The 20,016-nt window shown below is 44.8% G+C and overlaps 1 protein-coding gene across 1 annotated transcript in view; it reads left to right on the top strand.

Annotated features, from left to right (window-relative positions):
* LOC118375212 (filamin-B-like) overlaps positions 1–20,016 on the top strand; it is a 102,898-nt gene that overhangs the window by 20,295 nt on the left and 62,587 nt on the right. The window contains exons 2-8 of the mRNA XM_052474587.1: positions 12,312–12,611; positions 12,802–12,881; positions 13,032–13,316; positions 14,333–14,480; positions 16,966–17,159; positions 19,356–19,518; positions 19,710–19,904. Coding sequence (XP_052330547.1) covers positions 12,312–12,611; positions 12,802–12,881; positions 13,032–13,316; positions 14,333–14,480; positions 16,966–17,159; positions 19,356–19,518; positions 19,710–19,904 — 1,365 coding nt within the window. The remainder of the gene's footprint in view (positions 1–12,311; positions 12,612–12,801; positions 12,882–13,031; positions 13,317–14,332; positions 14,481–16,965; positions 17,160–19,355; positions 19,519–19,709; positions 19,905–20,016) is intronic.

The raw sequence follows: 20,016 nt of genomic DNA, 5'->3' as shown, positions 1-20,016 counted from the left end.
GCTCGTGGCATTAGGAACACGGTGTCCGGATTCCATTTTCCTGCGCCATATTCAAATTCCAGTGTGCCTTCTACAAATGGAGGAATAAGTCAAATATGGTAACACAACTGATGGCTTTAGCTAACTAGCCAGCTAACCTCCTGTAGCTAGCTAACTAGCCAGCTAACTAGCCAGCTAACCTCCTGTAGCTAGCTAACTAGCCAGCTAACTAGCCAGCTAACCTCCTGTAGCTAGCTAACTAGCCAGCTAACCTCCTGTAGCTAGCTAACTAGCCAGCTAACCTCCTGTAGCTAGCTAACTAGCCAGCTAACTAGCCAGCTAACCTCCTGTAGCTAGCTAACTAGCCAGCTAACTAGCCAGCTAACCTCCTGTAGCTAGCTAACTAGCCAGCTAACCTCCTGTAGCTAGCTAACTAGCCAGCTAACCTCCTGTAGCTAGCTAACTAGCCAGCTAACCTCCTGTAGCTAGCAAACGACGTTAAAGGTAGTGCAAACAGGTTGGCGTAACTCGAGCCAAACAAGAAATTGCTTACAAATGTTAGCTAGCTGGCTAGCATTTGATGCCAACAAACCCTTTTCTTGACACGCTGGAAAATTATTTCCTCCAACGTCATAATGTTACGGTCCAAATCCCATTGGTCCCAAAACAAGTTTTATCTGTGGATTTGTGGGAGGGGTGCTGATGACGTTGCCCACTGTGCTTTTGGGAAGCTTGATTTTCATTCCTGACCACCACCTTGAAGTGGTCAGACAGATCGGCACACAATCAGACCACAAATTAACTTTTGTGCGTCGACCCGTATTTTCAATGCGGTCTTTGTATCCTGATAGCAGAAGTGGCATGTAAAGTGTAGACCTGACCTTGGTGTCTGAAGTGATCTTTATCTTGTTGGTGATTTGTACTGGGTCATTACAGTATTGGGACACATTCATTGTGGACTCTCGCTCGGTGCTACACCAGGTATAATATTCCCTAAATAGTTCACTACTTTTTAACCATAGCCCATAGGTGTCTGGTAAAGTTGTGCATTATGTAGGGAATAGGGTGCCATTTGGAACATGAAACTCTCTTGTTCCTCTGTCTGCTCATACAAAGCTGAGGCCAAAATGGAGTCCTGTTTTGTAGTTGAATTTTTTCCGAATGGTCTTTGTGGTTTTGGGCACACTAGGATTCTAAGTTTGTAGCAAATGGTCTGTGGGGGTCATGATGGGGAGGCTTTGACAAATGATTAAAGCATTGACTCAACATCTGTGGCGAGGCTGCAACAGATACAGGATTACCCACTTGCCCCAATTAATTCTAGGGTAGGATGTTCGAGCCTTCTACTGACCCCCACCAAGAAGCCTGTCTACTGATGTCCCCCACCAAGACGAGCCTGTCTTTTGATGTCCCCCACCAAGACGAGCCTGTCCGTTTTATTCAGAACTTTAATTAAAGTGCAGTATGTTGTGTATTAATATTAAAAGTACCTTATGGTTAAGGGAGGGGATGTTTTAACATTAGGTACTAACAATATTATCACAGGGAGCCAGCAGAGGCGAGGAGTTGAGTCTGTTGAGTTAGAGCTGTTCTGTTGCATTGTCTAGTTTTAACACCAGTGGGTGTTTATAGGAGATGAGCTGGCCTTCTCCCGTGGCTGTTTATAGGAGATGAGCTGGTCTTCTCCCGTGGGTGTTTATAGGAGATAGCTGGCCTTCTCCAGTGGGTGTTTATAGGAGATGAGCTGGTCTTCTCCAGTGGCTGTTTATAGGAGATGAGCTGGCCTTCTCCCGTGGGTGTTTATAGGAGATGAGCTGGCCTTCTCCCGTGGGTGTTTATAGGAGATGAGCTGGCCTTCTCCCGTGGGTGTTTATAGGAGATGAGCTGGCCTTCTCCCGTGGCTGTTTATAGGAGATGAGCTGGCCTTCTCCCGTGGCTGTTTATAGGAGATGAGCTGGCCTTCTCCCGTGGCTGTTTATAGGAGATGAGCTGGCCTTCTCCCGTGGGTTTTCAGAATGAAGCTTCAAAACCACCGTCATTAATTATCCTCAATGGCTGTCAATCAGAACACTGCAGTTCTGTCTCGTTCTCCATCCTTCCCTTCATACTCGGTGAGATCTAATGATGGTGGTTTAGGTGACAGAAGTTGCTGGTAGCTGTAGTCGTGTGACTGGACTGTTAATGGGTTTATGGGGGCGGGGCTCATTGTTCTCCTACATCCTCATTGGCTCCCCTGAGGTGGTGATCTCATCCGAGAGGAATTCCCTCCACTATGTACTACACCACACACAGCTCCAGCTTGGCAGTCCCCGTACTGTCCCGTGAAATCATACATGACTTGCTCCATTAGCTGCTCGTCTGTCTCCCGCTCTGCAGAATGGCATGAGTAGAAACCGACTGCTCTCAGGGCAGGCCTCGTTAGAGCTATACTGAACCTAAATATCAACGCTGCATGTGACAATTTTCAAAAATTCTACTGAGTTAAATGTAAGGAAATAAATTGGGGGGCCTATGGAATTAACATGACTGGGAAGGGGTGCAGCCATTCTAGGCCCACCCACTAGGGAGCCAGGCCCAGCCAATCAGAATGAGCTTATCCCCAAAAATGGCTTTATTACAGACTAATCCCCCCCCCCCAACTTGATATCTGTGGCGGTGTGACACAACTGCACACTTGATTGTCCCAAGCACAAAGTGCACCTGTGAAATGATCATGCGGGTTTAATCAAGTCTTGATATGCCACACCTGTCAGGTGGATGAAATCTTGTTAAGGAAGAAATGCTTACTCGCGGGGATATAAACACATTTGTGCATAACATTTTTAAGAAGCTTTTTTAAAAAAAAAAATTGTAATGATTAATTTCTGTGATCATTTATTTCAATTCATGAAACAAGGTACACTTCACATGTTAGATTCAGTAGCTCCTGATGTAGGGTCAAGTGTCCTGGGAAAGGGTGTGTGACACACACAGACAAAGGCCTCTGTGGTTCTCACACAAACCGGTTGGTTATCTGCTACCCCCACAGAGGACCATGGTCTCTACCATGTACTCGCACCGCCCTGTCTTCTCCGACATGTACATTTACCACTCGACTTCTGTTATTTTACCAGGTAAGTTGACTGAACACGTTCTCATTTGCAGTAACGACCTGGGGAATAGTTAGAGGAGAGGGATGAATGAGCCAATTGTTAACTAGGGATTATTAGGTGACCGTGATGGTTTGAGGGCCAGATTGGGAATTTAGCCAGGAACGTACAGACACCAGAGATGTTAAGTACCAACAGCCTTTCTGTTTGGAGTGTCTCTGGGTCTTCGTGAATACCAGAGCAGGAAAGATGGTGCCGACAGACTTCTTACGTGCTCCAACCTGACTTTGCTATTTGGACCTTTTTTCCTGTTTATATTTTTTTTGTATTTAAAGCTCACACCATTATCACTTACCTTCAAGTACTTTTGAACTATGAATCAACTGCTACTAATACTCAACCTATTTCGGCTCCTACTTCAACTCAGCTATTCCCTAGTTTACACTGGACCCTAATCCATTATTTTGGGCTACCCAAGTGACAATGCTGTAGAAGGGCTGGAACCCCCCCCCAATGTTTTTATTGGATAAAGTCCAGATACTGGAGAACAAGATGGGCGAGCTCATTTCAAGAGTTTCTACCAACGGGATGTGAATTTGTAACTGGACAGCGGACTTAGCAACACCACAGCCTCTTTAAACAACTGGTCCACAGCTTCTGCTCACCGAACTACACTTTACATGTTGCGTTTTATTTTTGTTAAGTGGTTGTTTCATGAGCCGAAAAAAAAAAGATCCCAGGAATGTTTTATACACACAAGTGTATTTGTCATTGTGTGTAAAGAGCAATGTTTTGAGGGAGTGTGCTGTTGGCTTGCTGCCAGAATTTAGTGTTCATTTTTCTACCATAAACTACAAACGTTTCAGAATTTGTCAGTACATAAAACACCACCTCACAACCGCAGACCACGTAACCACACCAACCCAGGACCTCCACATCCGGCTTCTTCGCTCCGTGGGATCGTCTGAGACCAGCCACCCCGGAACAGCTGATGACACTGGGTTTGGATAACTGAAGAATTTCTTCACAAACCGTCTCGGGGAAGCTCATGGTCCAGGGTCTTGACCCGACTGTATTTCGGTGTCATAACTGACTTCAGTTTGCAAATGTTTACCTTCGATGGCCGCTGGTACGCAGAAGTTTGTGGATTAATCCCGGTCTCAACTGGACCGGGCAGACTGACTGTATGGCGTCATGTAGGCGAGTGGGTTACTGATGTCAATGTTGTGAACAGAGCGCCCCATGGGGGGGTATGGTAAGGGCAGGCATAAACTACGGACAACGAACACCATTTCGCATTTTATCGATAGTTATTTTTGAATGCACAGCGATACCGGGATTAGATCCTTAGTCCCATTGTCGTGCCATTCATTCATCACCTCATGTTTCTGTACACAATTCCTGGAGTCTGAAAAAATGTCCCAGTTCTACCATAATCACCAGACATGTCGACCCATTGAGAAACTCCTGGTAAGAGAGAAGACATTATCTGTAATCACGCTTGTCTATGTAACAGTATAGACTTTAAGTCCGTCCCCTCGCCCCGATCTGGGTGCAAACCAGGGGCGCTCTGCAAACATCAAGTCACCCTCGAGGCATCGTTAACCATCGCTCCACAAAAGCCTCGGCCCTTGCAGAGCAAGAGGAACCACTACAAGGTCTCAGCAAGTGACGTCACCCGATTTTTTTTTGAAATGCTACCAGCAAGCTGTACCGTTAACTAGCTAGCCATTTCACATCGGCTACATCCCACCACTCAGCAAGCTGTACAGGGCCATAAACGATGTTCGCCCAGAGGCAGCTTTTATCGTGGTCGGAGACTTTAAAGTGGGGAGACGAATCCTTTTTCGCACCACGTCTCGAGGCGCTAATACTGGACAACTTTTAGTCTACCCATAGAAATGCATGCAAGGTCCTCCCTCGCCTTGCTTTGAGCAAATCAGACCATGACTCCATCCTCCTGCTTCCTGTCTACAGAAACTCTAACCGAAGTACCAGTGACGGGCTCAGTATTGATGGTGTCAGACAAAGCGGATGCTAAGCTACAGGACTGCTTCGCTAGCACAGACTAATGTTCCTGGGTGGTGGTTCTGCCAGGACTGCCTGTTGGTTGCGTCTTGGTCACATGGCTCAAATCCTCTCAATCCCTTCCTCTGTATTACTCAGCTTAATATCAGATAATGTGATTTAGTTCGAGCTGTAAGATGAAAAGCTGCTTGTATTAACTACCATACTGAAGGAATAGATTGAGACTTTACAGAAGTCCAGCTTAGTCTAAGCTATTCTCATTGTCTCATGTAGTCAGTGGTTGTATTTGTTAACCGTTGGCAGTGTTAGGTTGCATCCTGTTGACCGACTGCAGGTGGGGCCAGCAACACGACTCACCATGACATCATCAGACGGAAACCAGATTGTCCCGCTGTGGTGAGAACCAGTCAGCGTTTTTAATTTAATTTTGGGGGATAGACAAATCGGATGCAGACGTTCCTTTGTCGGTACATTTTTTTTTTTTCTGTTTAAGAGGCTTTCTACAATGCTAAATAGACATGCACTGTAAAATAGTGATTCTCCAGTGTTTTCATAGACTTATGAAAGACAATTTTTACCGTAACGTTTAGGTTTTCTAACTCACCATTGTTACTGTTAACAGGTTAGGCTTTCTACAACATTTCACTCACATCCTCATTATACTCTCTGACGCGCCAGACAGTTGGTGTGTCTGGATGAGACTTCATATTCCCCATTTTTATTTCCTGGCTAATATTTTGCCTATATGAATGAACCTTGTCATGTAACATCACTTAATGTCCTCTGTTATGTAGGGTAATACATTTTAATGTCTGCAGGTTATTGTGGCACGATCTTAGTCGCACACTTCCTGTCCTTGGAATGTTTCCTGAACTGAAGAAACACTAAGACAGTCATTGTTACGGCTCCCTCCCCTCCCGCATTGCCCTCTCGCTCCCTCCCTTCTCTAGTATGGATGTTGTCTAGGAGTGTTTGTTTGGTCTCCATAGCAACTGGGGGAGGGAAGAAAAAAAAAATAAGCAGCTTCCAAAACCCCCTTCAATCGTTTATCTGGTTTGGAATTTGGAACGTGAAGTGGTGTTTGGAATTATGTGTTTGGAATTTGGAACGTGAAGTGGTGTTTGGAATTATGTGTTTGGAATTTGGAACGTGAAGTGGTGTTTGGAATTATGTGTTTGGAATTTGGAACGTGAAGTGGTGTTTGGAATTATGTGTTTGGAATTTGGAACGTGAAGTGGTGTTTGGAATTATGTGTTTGGAATTTGGAACGTGAAGTGGTGTTTGGAATTATGTGTTTGGAATTTGGAACGTGAAGTGGTGTTTGGAATTATGTGTTTGGAATTTGGAACGTGAAGTGGTGTTTGGAATTATGTGTTTGGAATTTGGAACGTGAAGTGGTGTTTGGAATTATGTGTTTGGAATTTGGAATGTAAGGGTTGTGCATGAGACATCTAAAGTGTTGGTTTCATCTCATTCATGACTCTTCCTGTTGATGTTAGGACAGGTGTTAGATGGGGCTGTTTTAACTGACCTGTTCTTACAAAGTGAAACAAACCTTTTTTTAAAAAAGTGGATTAAATTGATGAAACAAGACTTTTTGTTACATATATTAAGACTAAAGTGTTAAATTTGACTTATTTACATTTAATTTGAATAGACGGGTACTCCTGTTGAGGTAAATATCGCTTGTGAACAGCCGCCCGCTGTAAGGCAAACTGGTTCCTTCCTGTGGTTTGATTTCCTTTCCAATCAGCGGAGTAAGGAGACTCTAGATTTAAAGGTCTATATCGTAGCTTGGACGTGGGCCTGTAGCATTCACCTCCCTACAGTGGATTTCCAGATGTGATGTGTGATGTTGGCTCCCAGGACACACTATCTAAACTGATGGGACGGCTTGGATGTTTTCCACTGAAGAGCAGTAGTGTTCAAAGACCTCGTTTGATCTAACGTACCATAATGCGTCTTGTGTTTCTATACGGGTGGAGGCCGTTAGCCAGTCATTTCTACTACAGTTGATATTATAGCTTCACTCCCTGGACATTTAATTTCCACATTTATCTAGTGGTGCACCGAGTGTTCTCTTTTCCCCTTGTTTGGTGCCCGACTGCACCTTAGTTACTTCTCTAGATTTACGACTGCCACTCGAGTCCAAACTAGTCGCTTCTGTTCTTCCCTGGCCTTATCCCATACACCTGGCTGGCTCACTGGCTGGGGTGAGAAAAGCACAGGATTTAGTTGAACCAGAATGAAACAATGGAACTGTGATTTGTCCTAGCAAGTTGTGGTCTGCTGAATTCAAAAGACCTGGTTCTGGAAGCTATTTAAAGGGATGGTGTGAGATTTTGGCAATTTAAGCCCTTTGCTTTCACTTGCAGTTAGAAGTAAGTTGATGGTTATTTATGTAAACTATTGCTAACTAGCTTTGGTACAATGACTGGAAGTGGGGCTAACGCTAGTTAGCAACTTCCTTAACTTCACGCAGATGCATAACAGTGTCTGCGGGTTCATCGGACACTCGCTTTAATTTTACGGCTGGGCCTCGAAGGACTGCCCCTTTAAGTAATGAGCAAAATACTCATTGATATTTGTCGTCTAAAAATCATGTTTTATGAAGTTTTTTTTGAGAAGTATTTAACGGACTTGCCTCGTTAAGTGTAAGGTTGTTGCCATGACGGCCTACCGCTGGGAAACGCTCCCCTAGCCCGGACAACGCTGGTCCCATAATGCACTGCCCTATGGGACTCAACTATTCAAAATGACATGCCCCCATAAAACTTGTTTTAACCTTCTGTTTGATATTAACTTCTGTGTTTATCGACTTATTTAGGACTGCAGCGGGGCATGACTTGTTCAGTGGCAGATTAATAAGGTTTATTTCATGAGCAGTCCCAATGACCCCCTAGCAGCTCAAATGTCTAGAGACATGGTCTTTAGCGTTGCTAAATGTACTAATGTAAAGGATGAATTATCTTCCTCTGTCGGTGTACGTAGATGTGGTGCGTTTCAGTTACACCAAACGGAGCTGTCAGGGGTGTGATGTGACCTAACACTCTCTGGGCTGGCTGGGGACCAGGCCCCTAACACTCTCTGGGCTGGCTGGGGACCAGGCCCCTAACCCTCTGGTCCCCCTACATCCTCTGGGGAAGCCATGTCTACCACCTCTTCCCTTCCCCCTCTCTGGGCTGGCTGGGTACCAGGAACTGGGGGTTGGTGTTAATGGTTTAATGTGATTCTAGGACTCATACACAGCAGTTCAGAGGGTCTTGGCTATTAGCAGGAGAATTTCTCCCTTCTGCCAGTCATGTCAGCTCCCTTATCCTCTGGCATGCTCTGTCGTGCTCTACTCTCCTCCAGCAGTGCCTCAGACAGTGAGGCTCTGACTTAGTCCTGCCCTCTCTAAAGAGATGTTTGGCCTGCAGGGTCTTTCCAGTGAAGTAAGGTTAAATGAGTCATTCCCTCTGTGATGGACCATGCACAGCTGGGAGCCTTCCCAGCCTCAGAGCTGCCAGGTTAGGGCTGTGAAACTCAATTACTGGGGGGGTGGGCTGATTTAATCAAATTAATGTTATTGATTCGTTAGGTACTCGGCGCTCACACCCAGGAATTGATTTTGACGTCCTTGTTCTAGGTGGACAGTTAAGGCTGCAGTTGGAGAAGGTCCAGCTGGAGACAGTCCAACTTCAGCAGGCCTCTGGTAGTAACATACTGTAGTTGTTAGGAACAGCCGAGGATTCCCAAGGCGTAGTAACAACCGCACCAAGACATTTCCCATTAGAGGTACCGTAGTGTCAACTCTTTATTTTAGCTAACACCACTGATTCTAATATATGCCATTTAGCAGACGCTTTTATCCAAAGCGACTTACAGTCATGTGTGCATACATTCTACTTATGGGTGGTCCCGGGAATCGAACCCACTACCCTGGCGTTACAAGCGCCATGCTCTACCAACTGTGCTACAGAAGGATTCTGTCTACAAATAGGAGCCTCGTTTAAAAAGCCATTCTGTTTAGAGTTTATGCTGACACATGTTTGTGTACGTGGGATTCTGCCTCGTTTGCCCCCCCCGAGTCCTTCTACACCTTCATATTGTCGTGAGCTCTTAGCCACAGCGTCGTCCATGGCTGGTCATGGATGATTCGTTGGTATGCATTACAATTCAAACTGGAGTTTAGGCTGAACTCCTCGCCATGCAGTGTATTGGATCATCTGTCTCTGTGCTGTCTAAATCTGTACCAGACTATCCACAGGGGGCTTTTCCTAAACTACACACACGGTGATACTGCAGAATAAAACTGTCTCTGGGTTGTGTTAGGTACTCCACTTTAGCTGGTTGTCTTGGTCTTAATTTAACACTTTGAAGCTGGTTTTTCATTTCCTTTCAGAGCTAGGCCAGCTACTATGGGCCCTGGTCTAAAATCTGCTCTATATAGGGTGCCATTTCAGATGCAACCCGGTACAGCCCCTGCTATCAAACTGCCAGGGAATCTCTGTCCAAATTTCAGAAAGTGCCTGGTCTCTCACCCTGCCATATGCTCTCAAAGCGGTCTGCCTGTTTGGTATACATCTAGGGGCTCTGGTCTGAAGCCATAGGGTTCAAGCCAGTACTGTTTGTATTTATTAGCATAGTGAGAATAGCAATGGCCCCAGGACTGGACCCTGTGGAACTCCCCATATTTTAAGTCATAGTAAGTAATAATTTGTTCATGACGCTCCAACTCTTACAGCCAAGAAGCTTGAACTAAAACGGAACCACAATGTGAAAATATAGTTTAAATAGAAAATGTACATTTTGTACAAATGTGTTTTATTTTACACACAGTAAACACACACTGGGCTGTGTTAGGTAGGGTGTGTCATCAGCTGTGGGTTAGAGTTCAACTCCTGCTCTGCTCACACCATTGTTATGTGCTCGCTGACAGGATGTTTGGCAGAGATGGCTGATACTGTGTACACACACACACACACACACACACACACACACCTTGAAGCGGTGTGAGTGGTGCAGTTGTGGACAGGGCGCAGCCCCTCCAGGTTGGGCAACCTTCTGCTCTGACCGTCTCTATAGCAAGTCTCTTGTTGTGGTAATGTGTATAATGAATTACACACCGCTTGAGGATAACACCTATTGAATGGTTCTGTACTAAATGGCTCCCTGTTCCCCATAGGGCTCCAGTCAAAAGTAGTGCACTATATAGGATATATGGTGCTATATAGGACGCATCCACTGTTTGAACGATAAATCACTTCTGTAAACTGTTGTGACATGGCTGTTGAGCAATATTTTTCAACAGCTATCTGATTTCCCAACTGTTTTAGAGGACACAATCTCTTCTCTAAACTTCAAGGTTTAATTTTGTTCAATTGTTTTTTTTTTTTTGAACAACCGTCTACTTGTGGGCCCCGAGCAATGGTTTTCTACCTGATGCTGTACAGCTACATGTGTCTTACTCTGGCCAAAGTCAACTGTTTTCCTCCTTATCTGCAATCTTCAGAGATGAGCTAATGCCCCCGCCCCCCCCCTGTTTTGGTGTTGATCAGGATGGCCTCCACAGTATGGTCTAAGGGAGAGCTGTGATACTGTATGGGTTGAAGGTCATCTTATCCAGGGAATTTTAAACATGAAGACAGTACAGTGCCTTCAGAAAGTGTTCATACCTCATGGCTTAATCTACATTTTGTAACACTTTTGGAATTCAGGCTGTATATTTAACTACTCTTCTCCTCCATCTACACACACACACACACTAGCCCGTAATGACAAAGTGAACTTTGTTTTTAGAAATGTTTTGTTAATTTATTGTAAATCTAAATATTGCATTCACACCCCTGAGTCAATACTTTGTAGAAACACTTTTCTGGGTAAGTCTCTAAGAGCTTTCCACACCTGGATTGTGCAACATTGTGTTTTATTCTTTTCAATGCTTCACGCCGTGTCAAATTGGTTGAACATTGCTTAACAACCATTTTCAGCTCTTGCCATATATTCAGTAGATTTAAGTCAAATCTGTAACTCTGCTTCTCAGGGATTCACTGTCTTAGTAAGCAACTCCAGTGTAGATTTTTACATTGTGTTTCAGGTTATTGTCCTGCTGGAAGGGGACTTAATCTCCCAGTGTCTGATGGAAAGCAGACTGAACCAGCTTGTCCTCTAGGATTTTGCCTGTCCTTAGCTTCACTGTTTATTTTTAATCCTGGATAAACTCCCAAGTCCTTAAGTACAAGCAGACTCATAACATGATGCAGCCACCACTGTTTGAACATATGCAGAGTGGTGCTCAGTGCTGTGTTGGATTTGTCCCAAACAACTTTTTGTCCTGAATACAAAGTGTTAATTGCTTTGCCACCTTCTTTTTCAGTATTATTTTAGTGATTTGTTTAATGTTTTGCAATATTTTTATACTGTACAGGCTTCCTCTTCACTCTGTCATTTAGTATTGCGGAGTAACTATGTTAATCCATCCTCCAGTTTTCTTATTACAGCCATTAAACTCTGTTTTAAAGTCCCTATTGGCCTCATGGTGAAATCCCTGAGTGGTTTCCTTCCTCTCCGGCAACTGAGTTAGGAAGGAGGCCTGTGCCTTTGTGTACTGATACACCATGCTCAAAGGGATATTCAATGTCTGATTTTTTTTTCTCCCAATGGGTGCCCTTTGTGAGGCATTGGATCTCTCTTTGAAATGTACTGCTTGATTAATGGACCTTACAGTTATCTGTATGTGTGGGCTACAGAGATGAGGTAGTCATAAAAATCATGTTAAACACTATTACACGCATTGAGTTGTTGTGACTTGTTAAGCACATTTTTACTTCTGAATGTATTTAGGCCATAATAAAGGGATTGAATACTTACTGACTCGAGACATTCCAGCTTTGAAATGTTTATTAATTTTAAAAACATAATTTCATTGAGATTATGGGGTTTGTTTAGGCCAGTAACAAAGTTGAAAAATATTTTAATTCCGTGTGGGAAAGTCAAAAGGATGTGGAATTTCTGGAGGCACGATCTGTTTTGTCACGAAAAATACTGGCATTGTCAAGACGTTCTCCTCCTTCTCAGTCCTTTGTCTTCCTCCTGCTCCTCCCTCCTTATTTCTTTCAACCCTTCTTCCTCCCTTGTCCATCCTTTGTCTTCCTCCTCCCTTCATCCAGACAGTAAATGGTGTATGTGGATGTGAACCTAAAATCTGATCCTGGATCTGTCTTGTCCCTCCAGACTCAAAGGCCATAGTGGATGGTAACATGAAACTGATCCTGGGCATGGTGTGGACCCTGATCCTCCACTACTCCATCTCCATGCCGGTGTGGGAAGACGAGGTGGATGACGAGGCGGAGAAGAAGACTCCAAAGCAGAGGCTTCTGGGATGGATCCAGAATAAAGTGCCAGACTTGCCCATCAACAACTTCAGCAGAGACTGGCAGAGTGGCAAGGCCCTGGGAGCCCTGGTCGACAGCTGTGCTCCAGGTAGGTTCTGGGGGTCAAGGTGTGTACAAGTGTCCATTCTGATGTCTAGAGGTTAACTGGTGGTGAGCGTGTGCTTTTTGTTATTTGGTGGGTGTTTAGCCCTCTGGTCCCTGGAGGCTGGGACAACAAGCCCTCTGGTTATTGATAATGTGAGTGGTCTTGTTTATTGGACCAGGGAGCCCTCTGGTCCCGTTATTGTCCCTGTGAGGTGGACCAGGTCCCTGTGTCCCTCCTGGACCAGGAGCCCTCTGGGAGACCAGGGAGCCCTGGGACAACAGGGAGCCCTCTGGTCCCTGTGAGGCTTGGACCAGGGACGTCCCTGTGAGGCTTGGACCAGGGAGCCCTCTGGTCCCATGACCAGTCCCTGTGAGGCTGGACCAGGGAGCCCTCTGGTCCCTGTGAGGCTGGGACCAGGGAGCCCCTCAGGTGAGAATGGACCAACTGGTCCCTGCCCTCTGGTTTGTGGACCAGGGAGCCCTCTGGCCCTGGACCAGGGAGCCCTCTGGTCCCTGTGAGGCTTGGACCAGGGAGCCCTCTGGTCCCAGGCTTGGACCAGGAGCCCTCTGGGGACCAGGGAGCCCTCTGGTCCCTGTGAGGCTTGGACCAGGGAGCCCTCTGGTCCCTGTGAGGCTTGGACCAGGGAGCCCTCTGGTCCCTGTGAGGCTTGGACCAGGGAGCCCTCTGGTCCCTGTGAGGCTTGGACCAGGGAGCCCTCTGGTCCCTGTGAGGCTTGGACCAGGGAGCCCTCTGGTCCCTGTGAGGCTTGGACCAGGGAGCCCTCTGGTCCCTGTGAGGCTTGGACCAGGGAGCCCTCTGGTCCCTGTCATTTGTTTCTGACGGTAAACTACTGACAACATTTCTCCCAAATAAAAATGTAATTTATAGCATTTATTTACAGAAACTGGTCAATATAACAAAGCTGCAGTGTTGTCAGACCTCGAATAATGCAAAGAAAATAAGTTCATATTTTTATACACTTATTTTTAACTTAGGAAGCTGACAGTAGTTTATCGAATCAATCAATAAAAAAATACACTACGCTTCGCTATAAATTGTAAAGACAGATTCCTAATTTTAGTGGTTAATTGTATTTTTGAGAGTTGTATTTACCTACCAGGTGGGTGCAGCGTTGAAACAATGAAAAGCGTTACTGAAATCAATCATACAACACGCCCAAGTTAAACGTCTGCAAACAGTCTCGCTGTTCCAAGACTTACTGACATTATTTATTCAACGGGGTGGGTCTAGTTCTGAACGCCGATTTGGTTTAAACCACATTCTAGCCGGTGTCTAGTCCACAAGTTACCACTGGCTAAATCTATGATGGTAAAATGCCTATTTACTCTGTTCAATCTCACTGCGCAATTCCACTGTCTCATCAGCCCAGCCAGGCAATTTATAAACTTTATGTCCACTTTAAAAAGCATGTAGACATGATCTCCCATTTCTTTTAGACTAACATTTGGTTTTCAACAGCAGAGATTTGTATAAACCTGTGTCTCTATTGGCAACATTGTAGTAACACTCCAGACCTCTGGTGTTAACCCTGCCTCCAGACTTCCTCTGTGGTGTTAACCCTGACTCTTTTACCCACAGGCTCAACACCAGCAGACTTTTGTTTGAATACTGAAATCTGTAGATTAGATCATTTGACGCTGACCACTTTTCCCATGTGACGCGAACAGCAATAATTATAGGTTGTCAGCAGAACTCAGGGCCTCATTGTGTGTTGTCTGGAGAGGCTATCTGATATTGTCGGGTTTCTGTCTTAGGTGATTGCACCAGAGGAGATCATTGACCCCAGTGTGGATGAACAGTCCGTGATGACCTACCTGTCCCAATTCCCAAAAGCCAAACTGAAGCCTGGTGCTCCCCTCAAACCCAAACTCAACCCCAAGAAGGCCCGTGCATATGGACCAGGTAATATATATATATAGTTATTTATTTGATCTTTTATCCAAAGTGACTTTCAGCGCAGTGAATGCGTTCACCTTTAATATATCTGATACCTGAGGAAATGTTACCCACAATCCCAGCATTGCGAGGAATAACTTGAACAAAACCGCACAACATTACTAGGCCCAAGCTTATTAATAATGACACCTTTTCTAAGTCCTACTGTGTGCCTGCCAAACACGTATCATGTAGCTGTCGACAAAACATTAACACCTCCCTAGTATTGATTTGAACCCCCCCCTCCCTTTGGCCTTAATAGCCTCATTCATCATTTAGCCATCGTATTGCTTATGGGTAGAAGTTGTTCAGGGTTCTGTTGGTTCCAGATTTGGTGCACTGGTACGGCTTGCCACGCTGTAGCAGAAACTGTCTATGGCTCGGGACTGGAGACATTTTTTTTTTTTTTTGCTTGTTTCTAACACCGCCTGGTATAGAAGTCCTGGATGGCAGGAAGCTTGGCCCCAGGGATGTACTGGTGCCCTACTCATCACTCTTTAGAACCTTACGGTCAAGGGCAGTGCAATTGCCATACCAAGGGGCGACGCAGCCAGTCAAGATGCTCAAGATGGTGCAGCTCTAGAACATTCTAAATCTTTTCAGCCTCCTGAAGGGGAAGAGACGTTGTAGTGACATCTTCACAACTGTTTGGGTGTGTGGACCATGTTAATTCCTTACCGATATGGACACCAGAACTTGAAGCTCTTTACCCACTCCACTGTAGCCCCATTGATGTGGATGGGGGTGTGCTCGGCCCTCCGTTTCCTTGTAGTCCACGATCAGCTGTTGTCATGACATTGACGGAGAGGTTGTTGGCCTGGCACCACAATGCCAGGCCTCTGACCTCGCCCCTATAGGCTGCTCATTGTTGTCGGTGACCAGTCCTACCTGTCAGCACACGTGATGGTGTACGAGTCAGCGTGGCAGATGTGGTGTTGCCTAACCTCACCACCTGGGGGGCGGTCCACCCTGGAAGTCCAGGATAGAATTTGTTAGGAGGATTGAGTGAGGGAGAGGATTGTATAGCCGTGTATGTGTTAAGATCTAGATTTACTTATTTTTCTCCTCGTTGCAGGTTACATGCTGGTAAATGAGGAAAAATCATCGGCCACAAGACACACGTTGACTGTGCAATTTCTTGTTTGCTTATGGGTCTATACAGCTCATTGTGTGTGTGTTCTTAGTGCAAGCTAATCATGAGGTATTTTAACTCGGGCAAGCATAAACTTGAGACTTCCTTAACATGAGATCACCAGCTGTTGACAGACACACCCCTCTTCCCTTCGTCTTACCCTGGTCTTCTATCCGGTTTCGACGATGCAAAACGAAAAATAACATCGAGCTGTATTAACATGCCCTCGTTCAGCAACGACTGACAAACAGGACAGGAGTTCTTCAGGACCCAGGATCGTCTCGGACCGAGTTCGCCCAGTCTGTTCTGATTGCACTTTCACCAGTAGAACAGAGGGCGATGGTGATCTATTTTTTGGCCAACATCGTCAGGATGCCGGCTCGCTCGTTTTGAGTTTTTTCACTGCCATTACCTTGAGTCCCGGGGATTAGGGCCTGGTCCGACTTGTTGAAGTAGAAGCTGTGTGCTGTCTTAGAAAATTATGGCGGAGACTGGGGCGGCAGGGTAGCCTAGTGGTTAGTGTTGGACTAGTAACCAGTAGGTTGCAAGTTCAAGCTGACAAATCGAGCTGACAAATCTGTCGTTCTGCCCCTGAACACGCAGTTAACCCACTGTTCCTAGGCCGTCATTGAAAATAAGAATTTGTTCTTAACCGACTTGCCTAGTTAAATAAAGGTAAAATAAATTATGTACAAAGATCAGTTTACAATCACTAATGAGACAGATTCCATAAGTGTTATTTCATAGTTTCGATGTCGTCACTATTCTACAATGTAGAAAATACTAACAACAAAGGAAAGAGGACAAATGCATCGACAGAAGACACAATTTATCTCCCCTCTTTAAGGAAACGCAATGGAGAGGTCCACCTGTAAATTCTGTTGCTTTAAATGCCTGGTTCATTCCTTACTGGACAGGATGGCCTGGGTTCCCCATCTGCTCAATAATGCACAGGCCGGCTATAGGTTCAGCAGCACTTTCCCTCCCGTCATCAGACAGGAGAATGATCTCTGTTCCATCCATATGCTACAGTGTCAGACCCCCCTGGTCTCTGTAATCCTTGTACCCTGAAGAGGACATGCTTTTCCTCCGTGTAACAAGTCCTGGATGTCACGTTGCTTTCTGTGAAAGAGAACCCACTGCTCGGGACACTTTTATTTGCACTCCGTTCCAAATCAACCTCATTGAATCTCAGCTGATCTGATTCTGAATCCGTTACTGAAGGATGAAGACCTGCAGTACTACAGACCTCCGGAGACTGTTATTGAGTACAGTCTCCTGTATCTGGTGTGTTAATCAGTCGGATCTCTCCCTCCCCAGGTCTGGAGCCAGTAGGTAACAGGGTGTTGCGTCCTGCTGTCTTCACGGTGGACACGTTCAGTGCTGGTCAGGGACAGGTCACTGTTTACGTGGAGGATCCAGAAGGAACCGGAGAAGAGGTGAAGGTGGTTCCTAACGAAGGGAAGAAAACCTTCAGTGTCACCTACATACCCCAGGTTATGGGTCATCACAAGGTACGGTACAGCCCAAGTCCCTTTTGTAAAAACATTCATGCAGCTAACCATTACTATGAACTGATCTTGTGCCATTCTCCAAACTTCTCGGTCTGTTGCGGTGACCGTATTTCTGCCACACCGGTGGTCATGAGTTATGAAGGCAGTCAAATTCCACATGACTGTTTAGTCACGGTAACTAGTCTTCTCCAAGCTCTGATGCTGCTGATGGTCATTAGTAGCCTACCAAACTTGTTAACTGCCTGGTACTCAGCACTCTATTGTCCCTCTAATCACTCCTGACATCAATGCAAATGTGATGGACAATCTAATCAAACACTTCATGAGAGCTCATGTTGCACAACATTTCTATAGGTCATGCAATTGCGTGTGAAAACAGTGATGGCCTCTACTAAAAAGAGGAGGATTCCATCAACTTTCTATCAACTTGGCCTATTTATTTCTCAACTTTCCTAATATTAAACTTATTAGGCTCATCTTTACAACAGGAGTATAGCCTACCTGACTGGCTTGAACATGAACTACGGGAAAGTTGTCTTCCTGCTATTTAATAGAACGCATTTTTTTGTTGCCACTTCCCCTTTTTAAAATGGCTGCATGATAATGATCCGTTCTAACTCGTGTTATTTAGTAAAGACCAGATTAAATCAAGAATAGTCTGATGGGTCCTATCCTGATGCTATCGCTTGTGCGTAGTCTACCCCATAGGCCTAAGTTATTTGGTCACTTTAGTTGTGATGAACTTCATTTAAATTAAGGACATCAATCCATTTTACAAGGGGTTTAGAGCCTAACTGGGATACATAAGCAGTTTCAAGTTTGGGGAAGATTATTTTCACCATAAATGCACCTTTTATAATAAAAGCTGCATAATCACATTTAGAGGTTGCTTTTGATAATGGTGTTTTCCCGCTAATAGCCTACTGTGTGTTTCTGTGCTTAAAATGTGAAGAAATACATGTTAAGCTAAACTTTCGGATCTATTGCGTCAGCCACATTGCGTAAACATTTTTTTGATGCTAGTATTAATTTGGGCACTATCGATTCTCGCTACTGTTCCAGACTGTTTTAGAATATTTCGCACAGAATAGTATAGGTTGACCTATGTACCATGGGGGATATGAGATTGCCGTAGGCTAGTGCTTTTCCTGTTCGTCAGGCCTACTCTCGTTGGCTGACAAATTCAATGTGGACAGTTCTTCACCTTGGAATTGAAATAAGACGCGTGTGTTTGTCTTCACTTGTAGCCTGTGAGAAAGCGCTGATCACATGAGGTGCTTCTGAGCATGCAGCTGGGAGAAGAGAATTATAAGTATTATATTTAGCCCAAGGGCAAAAGGCATGGAATTAGTTTATTTTGCGTTCATTACGGCAACAGGGATGCCATCAAATTCCAGGCTTTATAAACCTCTTGTCAAACTGTGAAGGAGAGATTGAAGTGTGTACAGCCTGCACAAAAAACAAAAACCAAAGCAGAGCTCGTGCCTTTTCCAAGCAACTTTTTTCAAATCATTAATTGCATCATGCAACCTTACAATGTATTAAAAATCTGAACATGTAGCCTAACGTTTGTAGAACAAGTTACATTTTAACTCTACGTTAAGCATTTAATAATACCTATTTCTTTCACCGCTCAACACAGAACGTGTGCACTTCCTCAAATTGTTTGGAGAATTTTATTTCTATTTTATTCAGCTTTGTGCAATTGTTTTCTTCATACTATAAAATGCCACTGAATTCTAAGCAAATCTAGTCTGCTAAATGAACTAGTGTAGCCTACAGCCATTTGGCATAGCCAGATCAGGACCTAACATAAGGACATTCTGTTCTACTGAAATAAACTACATTTTCTTCATATCATGTTTCTTTAGACCTGTCTAAAATAAATAATGGATTTATTGTGATGGTGTAGACTATTGCATGGATGTATTAGAATGTGGATGTTCCAGAAGTCTGCATCAGTGGCTTGTAGGCATGTGTGGAAACCTGAAGAGTGCCATTTACCAGGTGACACAATTTTGACTGCCCCAGTCCTACCCACAACAGCATCTTCACTTAATTTGGCAAGCTCTTGATTCAGTTCTAGAGTCAAGTTCTTCACTTGACCGGGAGCTGGTCTGACAGTGTCTAAATTGTTTGGCGGCATGAGATACCACTTCCATGTTGATTTTCTGACATGGTTGTTGTCTTGTCTAGGTGACTGTGCTGTTTGCAGGCCAGCAGATCCCCAAGTCTCCGTTTGAGGTGAGCGTGGACAAGGCTCAGGGAGACCCCACCAAGGTTACAGCCAAAGGGCCTGGACTGGAAGCTATAGGAAACATAGCCAACAAACCTACATACTTCGACATATACACTGCAGGTTGGTTCTCCTCCCACAGCTCCTTCTGTTAGTAGGATAATAACTAACCAAATGCACTGGGTTGTTGACCTTTGTTTATTAGCAGTTTGAACTTGTTACTTTGTGGACTGGTCCCAGATCTGTATGTTTATGGCAGAAAAGTGAATCTAGGTGCTTTGGCTAAAGTATTGCTGTGTTCCTCTCACAACTAGGGGCAGGAGTGGGAGAAGTGTCGGCTTTAATCAAGGATCCCCAGGGCAGACTGTTGGAGGCCATGGTGGAGGATAAGGGAGACAGTGTTTTCAGGTGTACCTACAAGCCCACCCAGCAAGGTCCTCACACAATCACCGTCACCTTCGGAGGCATTGCCATACCCAAGAGTCCTTCTACTGTCAACATTGGACCAGGTGAACACTAACCTACGCCTCGTGAGGGGTGGGGTTAATCAATTATATGGATTGTATTTTAACCTTCTGAAGACAATCCAGACATTTTACATTTTCAACCCCACTAAACCTT

This window comes from Oncorhynchus keta, chromosome 21 (assembly GCF_023373465.1).
Source record: "Oncorhynchus keta strain PuntledgeMale-10-30-2019 chromosome 21, Oket_V2, whole genome shotgun sequence".
Lineage (NCBI taxonomy): Eukaryota > Metazoa > Chordata > Actinopteri > Salmoniformes > Salmonidae > Oncorhynchus > Oncorhynchus keta.
Note: the sequence above shows the minus strand (reverse complement) of the source record. Positions and strands in the feature narration are given on the sequence as shown.